The sequence below is a fragment of the Nanorana parkeri genome, unplaced genomic scaffold (genome assembly GCF_000935625.1).
Source record: "Nanorana parkeri isolate BGI_ZX_2015 unplaced genomic scaffold, ASM93562v1 scaffold539, whole genome shotgun sequence".
NCBI classification, from domain to species: Eukaryota; Metazoa; Chordata; class Amphibia; order Anura; family Dicroglossidae; genus Nanorana; species Nanorana parkeri.
In genome coordinates, this window is record NW_017306807.1 from 1052526 (window position 1) to 1068631 (window position 16106).

Below are 16106 nucleotides of genomic sequence, written 5' to 3' on the forward strand. Positions count from 1 at the left end.
TGTTCGTTATTTAAGTAAAACTTTGATGGGGATGGAGAAGGTAAACCTGTTGGCATGGTTTTCTTGTGATGTCTGCAGAAGAAATTTATTCTCACTTCCTGATGACACAACAGGAGGAGAGAAGAAATCCACCTGCCAAAGTGAGGAAAAGTCTCTTCTGACAGTTGTCACTACAAGAGGCGTGAAAAATTGAGAGTTTACCCCTTGTGTGGCGCTTGTCAGAGGTAGGGGGAAGATGCGGGGGGGGGAGGCAGTACTTGGTGGGCACGCAGAGGGGTAGTTGCGCGGGTGTGCGGCTTCCGTTTTGTCTGGACCGGGGTGTCCAACAGGTGTGCTATAAGGAAACAAAAAATTGGAGACGGAAGCGCCACTACCTGGCGCAATAAATGTGGTAGAGCAGGGTGTAAGCATTGGTGATTTACTCACCTGAGGCTGGGTGAGCATTCGCTTGTACTCATCAGATTGCGGTGAAGCGGATGGAGTGGTGGTGGGGGTGATCCCTCTTCTCCAGGGTGGCGTAGCGATTGGACCCAATCAGGCAGATGGAGACACAAGAAAGCGAGGGGGTGAGGTATGCAGTGGTGGGTGAAGAAGAGGTGGGCTTCTGTAACTCACCGTGAGGATATTGAAGGGCGACTCTCAGCGATGACGGTGCGGCCACTGATGTGCCTGGGCGGTGGGCCGTGGGAAGGTCCTCAGGACCTCTGGCACAGGTGTCCTCTGATGGCAGGTGCTGTGAAGAGGTGGAGCGACGTGGTGTCCTGGATGGGGGGACTGGAGAGTGATGGAGGCGCCGGAATGGCAGAGTGTTCAGCCGCCGTGGCTTTCTGACAATCCGACGGGGCTGTGACCTGCAGGCGTTTGCTGGGGAATCCTGTAGTGCGGGTATTGCGGCGCGGGCGGTGTCTGTAGACGGGTGGATTGTGGGAGACCCTCAGGGTATCGGTGGAGACCGGGTTGACGGGCTGACGGCAGTCCTGTAGTGCAGGTGTTGCGGCGCGGGCAATGTCTCTGGGCGGGTGGAGTGTAGGAGACACTCAGAGTTTAAGTGGAGACCGGGCTGACGGCGACGCGTTTCGAAGGTGAAACCTTCTTTTTCAAGCCGAAGTTGAGCTAAGTTGTTAAATAGTATGTATCATCGAAGTTGTCACTACAAGAGGCGTGTCCTCATTGGCAAACTTCCTATCACCACCTTTCCTTAGTACAAGATGGTAGTAATAAATTTCCCCAATGGGCACAAAGACAGCAGTATGAGGGCCTGTGGTCTGGCTTTGGGATTGTCTTTGTTAGGCCCTGTTCACAGTGAGCGGTTTGCACATCGCGTGTTTTGCATTTAGCGCTAGATCGTGTGATTTGTCGCGCAAATGCTTGCATTGAGCAAGCTTGAATCGCGGCTAAATCCGCTCCCAAAAGGGTCCAGCTGTAGCGACACACGACCTGCCACAGCTGGACCCTTTGCCCCATTGAGAAGCATTGGCGAGCGATATTGCGCTGTAAATTGCCGCGATATCGTGGGAATTACCGCGCGATAAATCGCTCCATGTGAACGGGGCCTTAGGATGTTCTTGCTGTGTGACACTAGGGGTTGAACAGCATCTGTTTGAGATCATTTGAAATACCTTGACAGGTGCATTTGACCTGCTGTTGACTTCCTTCTGACCTGCAATTGACTTGCTTCAAGTAGGTTTCCCATAGATGCATATGGGCATGCAGGACCTGCCTGAAGTGAACAAAGGCCCTAAATCTGACAGGTTGGGTAATTCCGCTTTCCCAGGGGAATTTGGGACAATTAAATCGGGGCTGCAACAATGAATCGGTAATTAGAATCGTTGTCATCGATTAGTTGATACAGCCGCTGAACCCCACGTGCTGCTCTGCTCAACCGTTCTCCTCACTGGTGCCGACTGCAGCGGTATGTGTCCCTTTTAATCCCTGCTGCTCTCCCCCCCTCTGTCTGCAGCGAGTACAGTGACACCAGCGGGCAGGTGAGACTGTCTTTGCATTCCTGTCTGCTGCTGTCCTCCACTGGAGCCCCGGTTTCTTGGTCCTCCCCCTGTGCCTCTGCTGCTCCCCATGCCCCATCTTCTGTCGGCGGTAAAAAGTTGGCGTCAAGTACCCATCCAGCAGCTGGGAGCAACAGCTAATACACTTAGTTAAAGAAATAAAAGTTGGAAAACTTTCAGCCTGAAAAATCCTGCTGCTGGATGTGCGTTCTGGTGCCAATTTCAATGGCACCACAAACACACTTCCCCCTGCAGTGTGATCGCTCGCCCTGGAATGCGCTGTGCTTCAATGCTGTGCATTCTAGTGCAGTGCGATTGTAAACAAATGTGCATGGTGTTTTATTCTGAAGTAAAGATGGCAATGGCTCATCTTAACCTGTAAATTCACTTCCTTAGCATACAATCCTTGTCATTTTTTTTTTTATTTGGATCACGAGCATTTAATTTAAAGTTTTTATGTGGATGGCTTTTCTTTCCTTTTAGTTTGTACTTGAGTAACTGTCTACGGAAGATGAGTGCAGCTTGTAGGTGTGTAGCCCAAATGGTCTTGAACGTGTCAGATCTTCTGTACATAGCATTTTGGTTTTCCATTACAATAGCCAGTATAAGGTCTATAGTATAGCTGCATAATGAACTGTTCTGGAACGGGCATGCTTTTTGCTAGTTTACATAATGGAAAAGCTGGAGACACCAACAATGCTATAGTGTCTTAACGAGCAGGAGAGAATCGCAGAGTGTATGGCAGTGGGTAGTACGGAGGGCATGACAGCAGGCAGTATGTGCAGGAGAGGAGTGTTGGGTGTGACAGGGTGAAAAGTCGGGGGAAATATGTGCAGTAGATGAGTGTGGAGGGTATGACAATGGGTAGTAAATGCATTGGAGTTTAGAAGGTATAACTGGGAGCAGTATGTCTTGGAGAGGCTTGTGGAAGGTTTGACAGCAGACAATTATCTACATTGTCACTCAGCAATAACCTGTTAAATCATCTCTGAATTCATGGTGACACTGTCCTTCTGGAGGATGGCTACTTTTGATCCCTATGGCCCTTGTGTGTGTTGTAAAGTATTCACCCCTCCAAGCTCACTCCCGTAAAAGACTACAATCTCTCCTTTTTAGTTTACCAATTTGTATTAAGATTGTAGTCCATCACGGGACTTCCTCTTTGGTCCTGAATTGGCTGTCCTCTTCAATGCAGAATGACGCACTAAACATACAAGGGTTTCAACCAATCTATTCCATAGCTACTGGGTCAGTATAACCAGGCAACTAACATTTCAAGAAAGTGGTAAACAATCACAGAAGCTATATTACTTTAAAGCAGAATTAAACCACTAACTAATGTTGAGGCCCCCAGGAGCTTTTTGTTCTTCTCCAGCAATGTGTTAAAGCAAATAATAAATATAAAAAGCTAGTTGCAGATTGTCTTGAGATATTTACATGTTTATTTAACCCATATTTTCAGTCTGTTTCAAGGGTGCAGTCAAAATACATCACAATGTTTTCCTATGGGCTTTCTTATGCTTAATTCACACCATTGCAGGCCGTATAGATGCAGTCAGAAAAAGTACTGCTTGTCCTATTTTACCTGCATCTAACTGCACGAAACACATCAAAACACAGTGCAAACGTATCAAAACGCACTGAAACGCTACGGAGCGCATAACAAAACAGAATTGATTGTGGCATTATCCAGGGACATGCAGGGGAAAAAAATGGATCGCAATGCAACTACGCAGACGCACGCAGTTGTGATGCAGTTTCTAGTGTGAACTAATGTCCCTTGTTCATCTCCCGCTGGCCATCTTGATGTGGTTTTAAGTGGTCCTGGGCTCCAAACCTAAGCAGGGGAGCCAGAGAACCACAGAGGTGGCGAAGATGAACTACACCCTTTGGGGACTGTAGCATTGATTAGATGCTTGGATTCTACATCAAAACCCATAGCCACCTGAGTCATTTTAAAACTTGTTTGTGGCTGCTAGTGCATCTCTCCATTATAATTAAATACTTGCCTTCCTCACTTCAAAGTTCTTCACCATTTGGTCCAAAGTCGTGTGGTCTCCAGCCATCTATCACAAACCGTCCACAGGAGTGAATGGGGCGTGTATGCACTAAGCTTAGGACCAGGACTGGTTGTTTTGTTTGCAGATCTCTGAATTGGTGCAGACACTGTCCTTCCTTCTGAAGGGGGGCTACTTTTGTTCCCCATGATCCCTGTGTGTTGTAAAGTAGCCACTGCTCCTGTGATGGACAACAATCTCTGTACAAATTAGTAAACTAGATGTGAGACTGTAGTCCATCACAGGAGTGAACATGGAGTGGTGTCTACTTTATAACACAGGACACAGTCCGTGTACCCATCGCACTCGGAGCCACTTGTTTGCCTGATGAAGGGGATCCTGTGAGACCCCGAAACGTTGTTTAGAATGTTCTACTTGCAACTAGTACGTTAATAAACACGTACTGAACTTACTTTGGAGTGCCGGTGTCCATCCTTTACGTATACGTTGTAACACACACACAGGGACCCTGAGGAAAGGACAGTGTCGGCAAAATTCAGAGATGATTTGAGGATCTACAGCCCAGTGATGCACAAATAAGATACATTTTTGTTAAGAGAACTATGGGCCCACTTTTTTTGGCCATAGTTCTGTTCAGGGTCACCGGAGGACATATACTAATGTCCTCCGGTGACCCTAACCTCAGCATATAGGGGGCTATTGCCCCCTATATGCTGAGAGCACAGAGCTGTGCCGCAGCCGGGACGGATCCCAACGATACTGTCGAGAGCCGCCCTGCTGGCTGGTTGACGGCTCGCTCTGCCTCTCGAAGCAAAGCTAGCTGTGCCCACCCTATCACTACGGGGAGCGATGACTGGCGGTCACCGGTCTCTGCAGGGAGATGATCTGGAAGTCAGTGATCAGCGGTGTGTGCTTGCTGACCTCCCGATCAATGGAGCTGAATTATGGGGATGAGTGTTTTTCACTCACCCCATAATTCTTCTTTAAGGTGCTTGAATGCATTTTTAAGGTTTAACTCAAGAGTTTAGTGTCAGTTTAAGTAAAAGGAAAAAAAATGCGGATCAGCAGACTTTTTAAGGCAGACGAGACTACAAGTCTTTTGTCATAAAAGCTTTTTGCTGCCTGTCGGCAATTTTTTTTCTTCCCCTTTGTACACTGAGCAGTACATTCGCAGTTCAGTGCACAGACCCGCCATGCGCATGGGAGTTGTCTTCAAGGCCCAGCCTATGAGGCCAAAGAATGGGAAACTGTAAGGAGACTGAGGCAAACATGGAAGCACCAGCGAGAGGCATAGCTCTGAAGGGGAATTGTTTTGGCAGGCAAGTATGTCATAATGTTCTAATAGGCTATGCATTCCAAAACATTATGACAAAGCTCCAAGGGGCTTTAATTTTTTTTTTCCCCCAATCCCTCACTTTATATCTGGCTTAACATCTTTTTCTGTTTTTCCACATTTGGTTCTGATATGTTCCAGACACTTTTCCCAAGTATGTTTTGTCAAAATAAATGTTAATAGAACTTGATTATTTTAAGCTACAAAGTTTATTTGGTAAACTCTCTTTTGCCAGTGTTTGAAGATACTGTGGAGGAAAGGGTCATTAATGAGGAGTATAAAATATGGAAAAAGAACACTCCTTTCCTGTATGACCTGGTGATGACACATGCCCTGGAGTGGCCAAGTCTTACTGTGCAGTGGCTTCCCGATGTTACTAGGTAATTATCATATTGCATTGTGCTGTGTATGGCTTGCGGTTTTATCCAGAGCATGTGTAAAAAAAGATTGTTCTGTTTCTGTGCAGTTTTTTTTTTTTTCTTTTAGTACTGTCATTCCTAGCTTTAAGCTGATACTTGCTATGTTTGCATCTTGCACATAAATTATCTTGGACTTGGCCTCTGTACCCCTGAAGGTTTTATTTTACACCTGTCTTCCTCCTGTAGACCTGAAGGAAAAGATTATGCTCTCCATTGGTTGGTACTTGGCACTCACACGTCAGATGAACAGAATCACCTAGTTGTGGCGCGAGTTCAGATACCCAATGATGACGCACAGTTTGATGCATCTCACTATGACAGTGAGAAAGGAGGTATGCTTCAGTATTTGGTTATAATATACTCATTGCATGTTTTGCCTCACATTTTAAAAAAATTACGTTTTCAATAAATCATACTTTGTGTGTAGCATAAAGTATAAAAGGAAGTAGTGAAAAATGTTTCCTAATTCATTTGTTCTGTTTGTTCAGAGTTTGGTGGCTTTGGCTCTGTTAGTGGCAAGATTGAAACTGAAATTAAAATTAACCACGAAGGTGAAGTGAATCGGGCCAGGTACATGCCCCAGAACCCTTGTATAATTGCAACGAAAACGCCCTCCTCTGATGTCCTGGTATTTGATTACACAAAGCATCCATCCAAACCTGGTAAGTTTGTCTGAAGTCACGTTTTAACTTTTATTTTGAAAAAAATCTTATTTTAAAGGTTTGTCTTAAGTGTAGTGTGATTATCAGGTGCATGTTGTATAAGGGAACTTACTTTGAAGTCTTACAAGCTGAAACCATACAGAGTGGAAACACAACTTGTATATTTCTACAAGAAAGCATGTATTTTTTTAAATTCAAATAATGTAGGCAAGCCAGATTTGTCTTATCAGCCTCTTGTATCTTGCCCATACGACTGTGAGTCAGAAGCTTGCTACTGTCAACTAGTCTGACCTTATGTATTGGGTTAGGGGTTTATGTTTTAGGGGGTTAAAGCTTTACATGTTATGATGCATAATGTAGTTTGACTTCAACAAAAATTATACCTTTTATCTTTAAAAGACTTGAGCGCCAGTCAAGGCCTAGAACAAAAAGGAACAATCTAGGAGAATGCAGTTCTTCCTCTTGCAGGAAGCATTTACTCGGTATTCTCTTCAGTGACCACTCTAAATATTATAACTTTGTAGCAGGTAACAAGCATAAAGGCTTTAATCATGGAGGCTGAGATTTTGTGAACACAGCCAAGAACAGCATAGACCTCTGAATTTACAAGAGTCCTTTCTGAGCCAGCATCTCAGTCCAAGAAATAGAGGCTGACCCTGCATGATGCCTGAATAAAGATGACACTGGGTTTCTTAGTGGGGAAAAAAATGAAGGCATTGCTAGGTAGGGTAGTGCTACTTCTGTTAGAGCTAGTTGTTTAGTATTGCACTTGACAAGACAATTGTGCGCGCCGATCAGCACTTCATACAAGTGATCTGTCGGCTCTATAGCTGCCTGTTTTTAAATGTTGTGTTTCCCGCTCGCGTACGCCGTGCGGTGCACACGAGTAGGCAGAGCTCACGGGCCGTCTTTAAAAGGCCTGTTACATACAGGAAGCTGCCGGCCGTTTAATTACAACGACCGGTTGGGAAGCGGTTGAAGTCCCCCCAAACGCGAACACCCACCCTAATGGAAACACAAGTCGGATGCACTACATGTCAGACATTGCCGTGTACATCAGAGTGAGAATAATTGTCAGCCATTGTCAGCCCCCCCCCCATACACACACAATTTCTGTGGATTATTTTAAATGTTTGTTTCGTAATTCAGATTATTTCTGCCCAAGCAGTGTGATTCCCCGCACTGGAGCGCACAGTACTGCAATGCAGCGCTTTCCAGTGTGGTGTGATTGCACAAAAATGTGCATGCAGTTTTATTCTGAAGTGAACTTTAACACTCCATTTGTGTATTTCATTTTAAATAAAAGATGGTATTTGACTTTTTTTTTCTCCCGATTTTTAAATGAAAAAACAATTGGCCAACTAATCTATTCTGAAAATCATTAGTTGCAGCCCTAGATATGACCTGTAGTTGTCTAAAGTCTGTGGCCAGCTTTCCCTTGTTTTTAAACAGTTTGAGCAGACTTTCACAGTGAAAAGAACAGTGAATCTCAAGCCATTTGAAGCTTTGAGAAGCAGAAGGCAATTTTCAATGCAAATCTCTCAGTCCTGCGCCATTTCATAGGTGGAGAAATTCAGGTGCTGCTTGGGCAAAGCAATTACTAGTACAAGTAAATAGTAAATTTAGTGCAGCAATCTTGAAATAAAACAATCCCAAGCGTACATGTATTTGTGTTTTTTTATTTTAAGACTTGAGAGCTGCACTAGTAATTTGCAAAAGGATAGAAATACTAGAGTGCTGGCAGCTCCTTAATATTTATTTTGAGCAAAGAGAAATCACAGTAATTTCTAACATTTAACCACTAGTACAAGTAACTTCTAATTTTTCTCTTTTGTAGACCCCAGTGGAGAGTGTAGCCCAGATCTTCGATTGAGAGGGCACCAAAAGGAGGGTTATGGACTGTCTTGGAATTCTAACCTTAGTGGACACCTGCTCAGTGCATCCGATGACCATGTAAGTAATCTACAATGCTTTTATCAATGTCATCTGATGCTGCATAAGTAGAAAATTTGGTAACCTCTAAGTTGCCCTAGAAAAGCAGTTGAAAATTATCCTTATAAATGCATCAAATGCAATCCCCTGATAAAATTAGTAACCTGATGTAAATATACTCTTGTTTGCTAACACTAATCATTTCTGCATAGATTAAATTATGAACTCTGGACAAATCTTAACACTTGTAGTGGGGCTACCCTGCACTGTAAGGGTTAAGTGCTCCTTTTGCCTAAGGAGCGAAAATAACGAAGTGCTTCTTTAACCACCTCCCGTCCATTGGCAATACCTAAAGGCCGGATGGAAGGCATGTAGATGGGGTAGGCGTTTTAAGACATCACCCGCCACCGCGCACCTAATCGCTGGCTGTTCACCTAAATGTGAACAGCCAGCTACGGCTGTTTTACATACAAGTATTCAGTCTATAGTGATGCCGGGTACCATGTATTTTTTTATTCTTAGCCCCCTATGTGGTGATGGTAAAGTTTTTAAGTGTAAAAAAGAAAAATGAAAAGCATTAAATTGCATAAATAAATGTTAGTCCACCCCCCACATACACACAAACTTGTGTTTGGTGCGCCTACGTGCAAAAACGATTGCGTGCTGCAAATGTCGCAATGAGAGCAATAATTCTGGGGCCATCAAGCACTGTTAACACTAAAGTGATAAGTGGTAACAGCTTTTAAAGCGTCACCTATTGCCAATTTTGGGTGTAAGTTTTTTGTAGGTGCGAGTAATTTTAAGGCTTGACATGTCTGGTGCCTATTTACTTGACATGGCCCCGTATCTTATTTTACCAAAGAATTGGAGTTATATTTCCTAACATTTCATAGACTTTTTTTTTTTCAAAATTGACTTTTTGTTGTATAGTAAAAAATAAAAACCCCAGTGGTGATTAAATACCACCAAAATAAAGCTCTATCTGTCCCCAAACAATGGTATAAAATGGTATAAATTAAAAGTATAGAGTTGCATGACCTGGCCTTTAAGTATTTAAAGGATATCTATAGTTTGGCAAAAGCAGCAGAAGTACCCCTATTATGCTACCTACCTGGCATCTGTGGGGAATATTAGCCACCGCTGCTGGCTATCCTGGACTCTGCTGTCCCCCATGTGGGCCTGGCACGGCTGTTCTCTGCGCTGAGATCGGAGGGACCCGCTGATCTCTCCGCTGATCTCTCCGCTGATCTCTCCGCTGATCTCTCCATGCGGAAGTGATGTGAATTAGGGGTCTAATAGGCCACTGATGTCTCTCTAACGAGGACCTGTCATTGTGCTATTACAAAGTGGTCATGTAAATGAGATCCCCTGAGATGACCAGCTCTTAGACTAGTCCGTGTAGTAGATCTTCCCCTTCTCTGCAGTGGTCTAGGAAAGCTTGAGTCGTCATGTCTAATACAGTGTATAGGACGTGAGGATGCCGAGGGACATTCCATCACTGCAGCAGAGGAGAGAGAGCTGCCAGCTCTGAGGATTGGGTGAGTAATTTTTTTTTCCCACCCTAGGCAAAAAAAGCAGTTAACCCTTGCAGTGTGGGGGTAATTTAGATTTCTGCCCAGAGTTCTGAGAATTCTTTAATGCTTAGGAGTTCCACTAAAATTGTTGAATTAGCATAACCAACTCTTCAGGGAAAATGTTTTTAGTTGGTTAGATTTTGAATGATTAATACATTTTGTTCCATTTTAGACTGTTTGCTTGTGGGATATAAGTGCTGGACCAAAAGAGGGGAAAATAGTTGATGCTAAAGCCATCTTTACGGGCCACTCGGCAGTGGTTGAGGATGTAGCCTGGCACCTTTTGCATGAATCTTTGTTTGGCTCAGTTGCAGATGATCAGAAGCTCATGATGTAAGTTCTGGTAATTTGTGCTTCCAATTTTTCTTTTTTGCCACATGCATGCTATTAGGAGCATCGTAACAGTTTGTTATTTTGTCCATAGGCCTGCGTGCTAGTTGCAGGGTGCTCCCCCGTGAATCGGGGACAGTGGACCTGGGGGGGTTGCATGCCTGGGCTTGTCCAGGATTAACCTTCGAGGTTATTCTATTATGGGACCCTCCCTCCCTGAAAGCAGTATACATTTTCTTTTTTTTTTGTGTTCAGCACAGTTGATAAATAGTTACAATGGCCTTTCTGTCAGCTCAAGCTGGTCTGGCAATTCTCCTCTGATCTCATCCTGCTGTGCATGAAAATCCCAGGAAATCGGCAGTTAGAGATACTCCAAGCCAGCCTGTCTGGCACTAACAACCATGGTACAGACAAAATCACTGGGATTCCTTTTTTCCACGATTTCTGTTTGCTGTGAACATTGGGGGCCCGTTCACACTATATGCAGTGACTGGCAACTAAACAAACCAAAGCACCACCAAAAAAAAAACTGAAAAATTGCAAAAATGGTGTGGCCAGCTGAGGTTAAGTGTTCTGGAGGGCTTGGCAGCAAAAGGGTTGAAAGCAGAGGGTAATAGAGAGAGAGCCTCTTAAGCAGGAATGGAGAGGCTAGTAAGAAGAAATCCATGCTGGTAGAATGAGGGTCACAGTATAGCAATAGAGGAATTTTAGATGAAGATGACAATCTAGTAAATGAAGATAGCAAAGCTTATATACAAGCTTGTTGAAAACAAGAGACTGTCACCTAGGGTAGAGGAAATATTATTGTTTGTATTTTAATATATCTTGTTGAGCAATAACATTTCATAGTTTTCGCTGCTTACTTTTCAGATTTTCAGTCTCCCACAAGGATTTGTTTGTAGAGATAGGATTGTACATAATAACTTTAGGCTTGTGTAAATATAACTAGTTTTATTTTAACAGTTGGGATACACGGTCTAATACCACATCAAAACCAAGTCATTCCGTAGATGCACACACTGCAGAGGTCAACTGTTTGTCCTTCAATCCATATAGTGAGTTTATCCTGGCCACAGGGTCTGCTGATAAGGTTAGTGCCTGTTTTGACTGCAAATGTGTGTTCTGAATTGCTTTTTTCTTTTTAGGGATTGTTTAATCTAATTAGAGATAAGAAAAGATTGATATCAAACTTAAACTGGACTGAAAAAATGTGTTTTTAGTTGGTCACCAGATGTTTTGCTATGTTACTGCTGTTACAATGTTAGTATCTGTAGTATAAGGCTGCAACATAACAAAATTGGAGAAAAAAAAACATTTTGGGGGATGGAACTGATTTTATTCTTTGCCCCCCCGGTCTCCTGCATCTTTTAAAGGCTGCAGAGCAAAATCTCCCTTTGATAGTTTGCGGCTCTAACCCTGCCTACCTTCATGTTGAATAAACTGACCTTAGCCCCTCCTTTCCCACAACTAGCAAACCTGTAATTGTTTTCTTAGTCTCTGCCCCCTGCTCGTTATTGCATAGGGTATGGTGTAAGAATTTTAAATCATAATAGGAAATGTTTGCTATTACATTTCAAACAGCAAAATTAATAGTGGTTTATCATGAGTGGGGATGCACAGATACTAATATTGGTATCGATACTGAGTATCAGAAGGAGATTTCTTCGACTTGTAGCCTGGCCTCCTGATTGGCCAGGAAGCTGGCTCAATGCAGATTTGGCTGGTTCTGGATCTGGGCAGTGGATAATGTCACACTTCCTGGCTTCCTGATTGCCCAGGAAGCCGGCTCCATGAAGTACCGATTTCGGTATTGGCGAGTACCGAAATATAAATATCGGTACTCTTAGTTGATACTGAAAACCGGTATGAGCATTCATGAGTCTGTTGCCACATTTGTTGAATAAAAGCAAAAATTTCCCAGTGAACTTGCTAGCTTGCACAAAGAAAATAAACTAATTACCCTGTCTAACTGTTAGGGTTAAAAACTGGTTTTAGTTGCACAACTTTTGCAAAATGTGGAATCCACACTGCCTCATCAAGGCCCCTCTGTGTAGTGCAGTCCTAACTCTAATCTGAGAGCTGCATACTTGTGGTGTGTGGGTTTTTTTTTTACTTTGGTACTGTGTAAAGCCCTTCCATGTGCACCTTGTTTTGAAGTTAGTTATGAATTGATAAGTGCGTTTTGAAATCCGTTTCACATTTGTTGAGCAGGCTATTATAAAAATATTCAGAAATTACACTGATTTACCTTCATATTTGTTTTTTATTCTTCAAGACTGTTGCCCTGTGGGATCTAAGAAACCTAAAACTCAAGCTTCACTCGTTTGAATCTCATAAAGATGAGATTTTCCAGGTGAGTTTTGCTGGAGAGGTTACTCCACACTATTTGGATATCGTCATTTTAAAAGAAGCCAAATTGCCATGTTTTTAAGGCATGGTGACTTGCGCAGAAGGACAACGTCTCTCCATTGTTGCTAAAAAGGAGAGATATACTAGAGAGAAGAGAACATATAGCTGTGTATTCCCCTGATCCTGTACTGAAGAGCTTTCAGATCGGCTCATTAACAAGCATTTAGTGAAAATACATTATTATGTAGGATTATGTAGCAGCGCTTTCCAATATAAGGAAGACATTACAATCACAATACAATTCATGACAAGCTGGTAAGGAGGGCCCTGCCTGTGAGGGTTTAAAATACATGTTATATTTGTCTTTATTGGCTTGATCCTATCTATTCTATAAGGCAAATACATGTTGGGCAGTACCATCGTCCATGTCAAGCATTACAATTTATGGATGCCAGTTCTGACTCAACTTTTTTTTTTTTCTCTGGGCAAGGTTCACTGGTCACCTCACAATGAAACCATCCTCGCATCCAGTGGTACTGACCGTAGACTGAATGTCTGGGATTTGAGGTAAGCAGTAAATATTTTTTAGAATGCATAGAAATTGTTAGCCGTGACTAATGGCTATATTTTTACTATTCGGACTTCACATTAAAGTGTCAATCCACTCAAAAGGGATTTGAGTTGTTGGGTGGTTTTAAAGCAGGACTGAATGTATAGTTCTCCCAGGACTCTTGCTCTATGAACATATTTGCACATTGTGGCCCATTTACTTTCCAAAGTGCCCTCCAGCAAAGTGACGTCTACATTCTCCCTTGTTGCGCCATCTCTACTTTAAGTCTTTACTTGCACTTCAATGCTCCTCCATCTATATCAAAATCTGAAATTATTTTTGGATAAAATGACTGCTTACATTCATGTTTTTTTCTAGTTTTAATTCTGAATATGTATGCGTTTTTAGTAAAATTGGTGAAGAACAATCCGCAGAAGATGCTGAGGATGGACCCCCTGAACTATTGGTACAATTTAAGTTTTTTGGCATATTTAGTCTTTTATGCCATTCAAAGAGCAAATTGAAGATTTATTTTTTCTTTTTCTTGGCAGTTTATTCATGGTGGGCACACAGCAAAGATTTCAGATTTCAGCTGGAATCCAAATGAGCCCTGGGTAATCTGTTCAGTGTCTGAAGACAATATAATGCAGATATGGCAAATGGTGAGTTCATGCAACTAGCTTTGATTTACACACACGCACGCACACGACCTGTCGAGGTCTGGACTACGCTAACTCTCTGAAGGTATGTTGGGGTATATGGTAGCAAGCTGTCAGGAGCAGATCCTTTAAGTTGCAAGGTGGGGCCTCCATGGATTGGACTTGTGTTTTACAGCACATCCCACAGATGCTCGATTGGATTTAGATCTGGAGAATTCGTATGCACCCCAAGTTGACACCAAGCTCATTGTGTCCCTTAGAGCATTCTTGAACCATTTTTGCAGTGTGGCAGGGTGCATTACCCTGCTGAAAGAGGACACTGCCATCAGGGAATATTGTATCCATGAAGGGATGTACTTGGTCAGCAACCATGTTTAGGTAGGTGGTATGTGTCAAACTAATATCCACGTGACTGGCTGGACCCAAGGTTTCCAAGGCAGAACCTTGCCCAAAGCATCACACTGCCTCCACCGTATTGCCTTCTTCCCATGGTGCCATCTCTTCCCCAGGAAAGTGCACACGGCCATCCACATTTTGTAAAAAAAAAAAAAATATTCATCAGATCGGACCACCTTCTTCCATTGCTCGATGGTCCAGTTCTGATGCTCTCATGCCCATTTGTAGGTGGTTTTGGGTCAGCATGGGTACTCTGACTGTTTTGCAGCCACACAGCCCCATATGCAACAACTGTGATGCACTGTGTGTTCAGACACTTTTCTAGGGTAACCAACATGAACTTTTTCAGCAACTTGAGCTACAGCTCTTCTGTTGGATTGGACTACACGGGCCAGCCTTCACTCCCCACGTGCATCAATGTTGCCACTTGTTTTCCTTCCTTGGACCACTTTTGGTATGTCCTGACCACTGCAGACTGTGAACATCCCACAAGAGCTGCAGTTTTGCAGCTTCTCTGACCCAGTATACTAGCTGTCAAAGTTGCTCAAATCCTGCTCGCCATTTTTTTTTCTGCTTCCAACACCAACAAAATGTTCACTTGCTGCCTAAAATATCCCACCCATTTCCAGGGGCCATTGTAATGAGGTATAAATGTATTCACTTCACCTGTCAGTGGTCATACATAATGTTATGGATTTTTGGTGTATTTTGCTTTTGTAAGATGGATTTGTAGAACATTGCAGTTTTTTTCCAGTCCTAATTTGTGAGACCTATAGATTTGTACAGGAAATCAGCAGCACTAAAGCACTGTGGCTGGAAAATGACTAGAGCCACTAGTTTATAAATATTAATATTCGCGCTTGTGGATGTCCCCCCTTTTAATTATAAATAACTGACAGCTGCAGCGAAGACCGACAAAGCCAAAAAGCAGTGTGGCCAAGAGTGCTAAACCAATACACCGCGCTATCTCCCCTTATTGTGAAACAATTGAATATAACCCATAAATCTCCAAATTGACACCATAAAATACAATAAGTATGGTGCAAAAAATGTATTAACAATGTGAAATGTGACATTAATATTCAAATATATGCAAATCAATCAGCAGAACTCAACAAATAATGTAAATGTGTACATAAAATGAATAATGACGATAGTCAATAATAAATATATAACGTACAAAACTTCATCCGATCCTCACAGGATCGGATGGAGAAAAGAGAAAGGTCTGTTGGAAGCCATTACTTTTTTTGGGAAAGTAGAGCCAGTAGTTGTCTACTTGGGGCAGGCTTTTTTTTTTATTTTAGTAATGACTCGCTGACCAGCCAGAAAGCATGAAGTACCAAGCATTTAGCATAGGATACTGCTTTTAACAAAGATGTGTGGTTTTAAAAATGCTTTTTTGAATGTGATGTTCTAAATAGTCACAGGAACCATTGACGTTACAAGTATAGTGAGTCTGCAAACAGTGTAAACTTTTTTTTTTTTTCGATAAAAGTTAAAGATTTTTAATAAAATGTTTGCATGACTGTTTTCCTTGCAGGCTGAAAATATTTACAATGATGAAGAACCTGATATACAGCCTTCTGAGCTGGAAGCGCAAGGATCATAGATGAATTTTCACCTTTAAATTGGCGAATGTTGCCACTTATTGTAAAGCAGTTGATATTCATCTAAGTTATCTTTTGGTTCCTGTGAATAAAACACACTTTGACAGTTTTCATGTATATTGTATTGTAATGGCATTGTTTGTACTTGACACGGGTTGTGAAATGGTTGGTGGATTAAGAATTAAAATAATAAAATATTTTACCTGTTTCCTGTTTTTTTTTTTTTTTTTTTTTTTTTTTTTTTTTTGGGGTCTTTGTATTAAAGAATTTT

The 16106-nt window shown here is 42.4% G+C and overlaps 1 protein-coding gene across 2 annotated transcripts in view; it reads left to right on the forward strand.

Annotated features, from left to right (window-relative positions):
• The window catches only part of RBBP7 (RB binding protein 7, chromatin remodeling factor), a 16778-nt gene extending 736 nt beyond the window's left edge, over positions 1 to 16042 (forward strand). For both annotated transcript variants that reach the window (XM_018561708.1, XM_018561707.1), the window contains exons 2-12: positions 5590 to 5734; positions 5960 to 6105; positions 6262 to 6435; positions 8273 to 8388; positions 10114 to 10274; positions 11235 to 11361; positions 12547 to 12624; positions 13111 to 13187; positions 13579 to 13636; positions 13722 to 13832; positions 15769 to 16042. In XM_018561708.1, the coding sequence (XP_018417210.1) occupies positions 5590 to 5734; positions 5960 to 6105; positions 6262 to 6435; positions 8273 to 8388; positions 10114 to 10274; positions 11235 to 11361; positions 12547 to 12624; positions 13111 to 13187; positions 13579 to 13636; positions 13722 to 13832; positions 15769 to 15837 (1262 nt within the window). In that variant the 3' untranslated portion in view covers positions 15838 to 16042. The remainder of the gene's footprint in view (positions 1 to 5589; positions 5735 to 5959; positions 6106 to 6261; positions 6436 to 8272; positions 8389 to 10113; positions 10275 to 11234; positions 11362 to 12546; positions 12625 to 13110; positions 13188 to 13578; positions 13637 to 13721; positions 13833 to 15768) is intronic.
• The last annotated feature ends 64 nt before the right edge of the window (positions 16043 to 16106 follow it).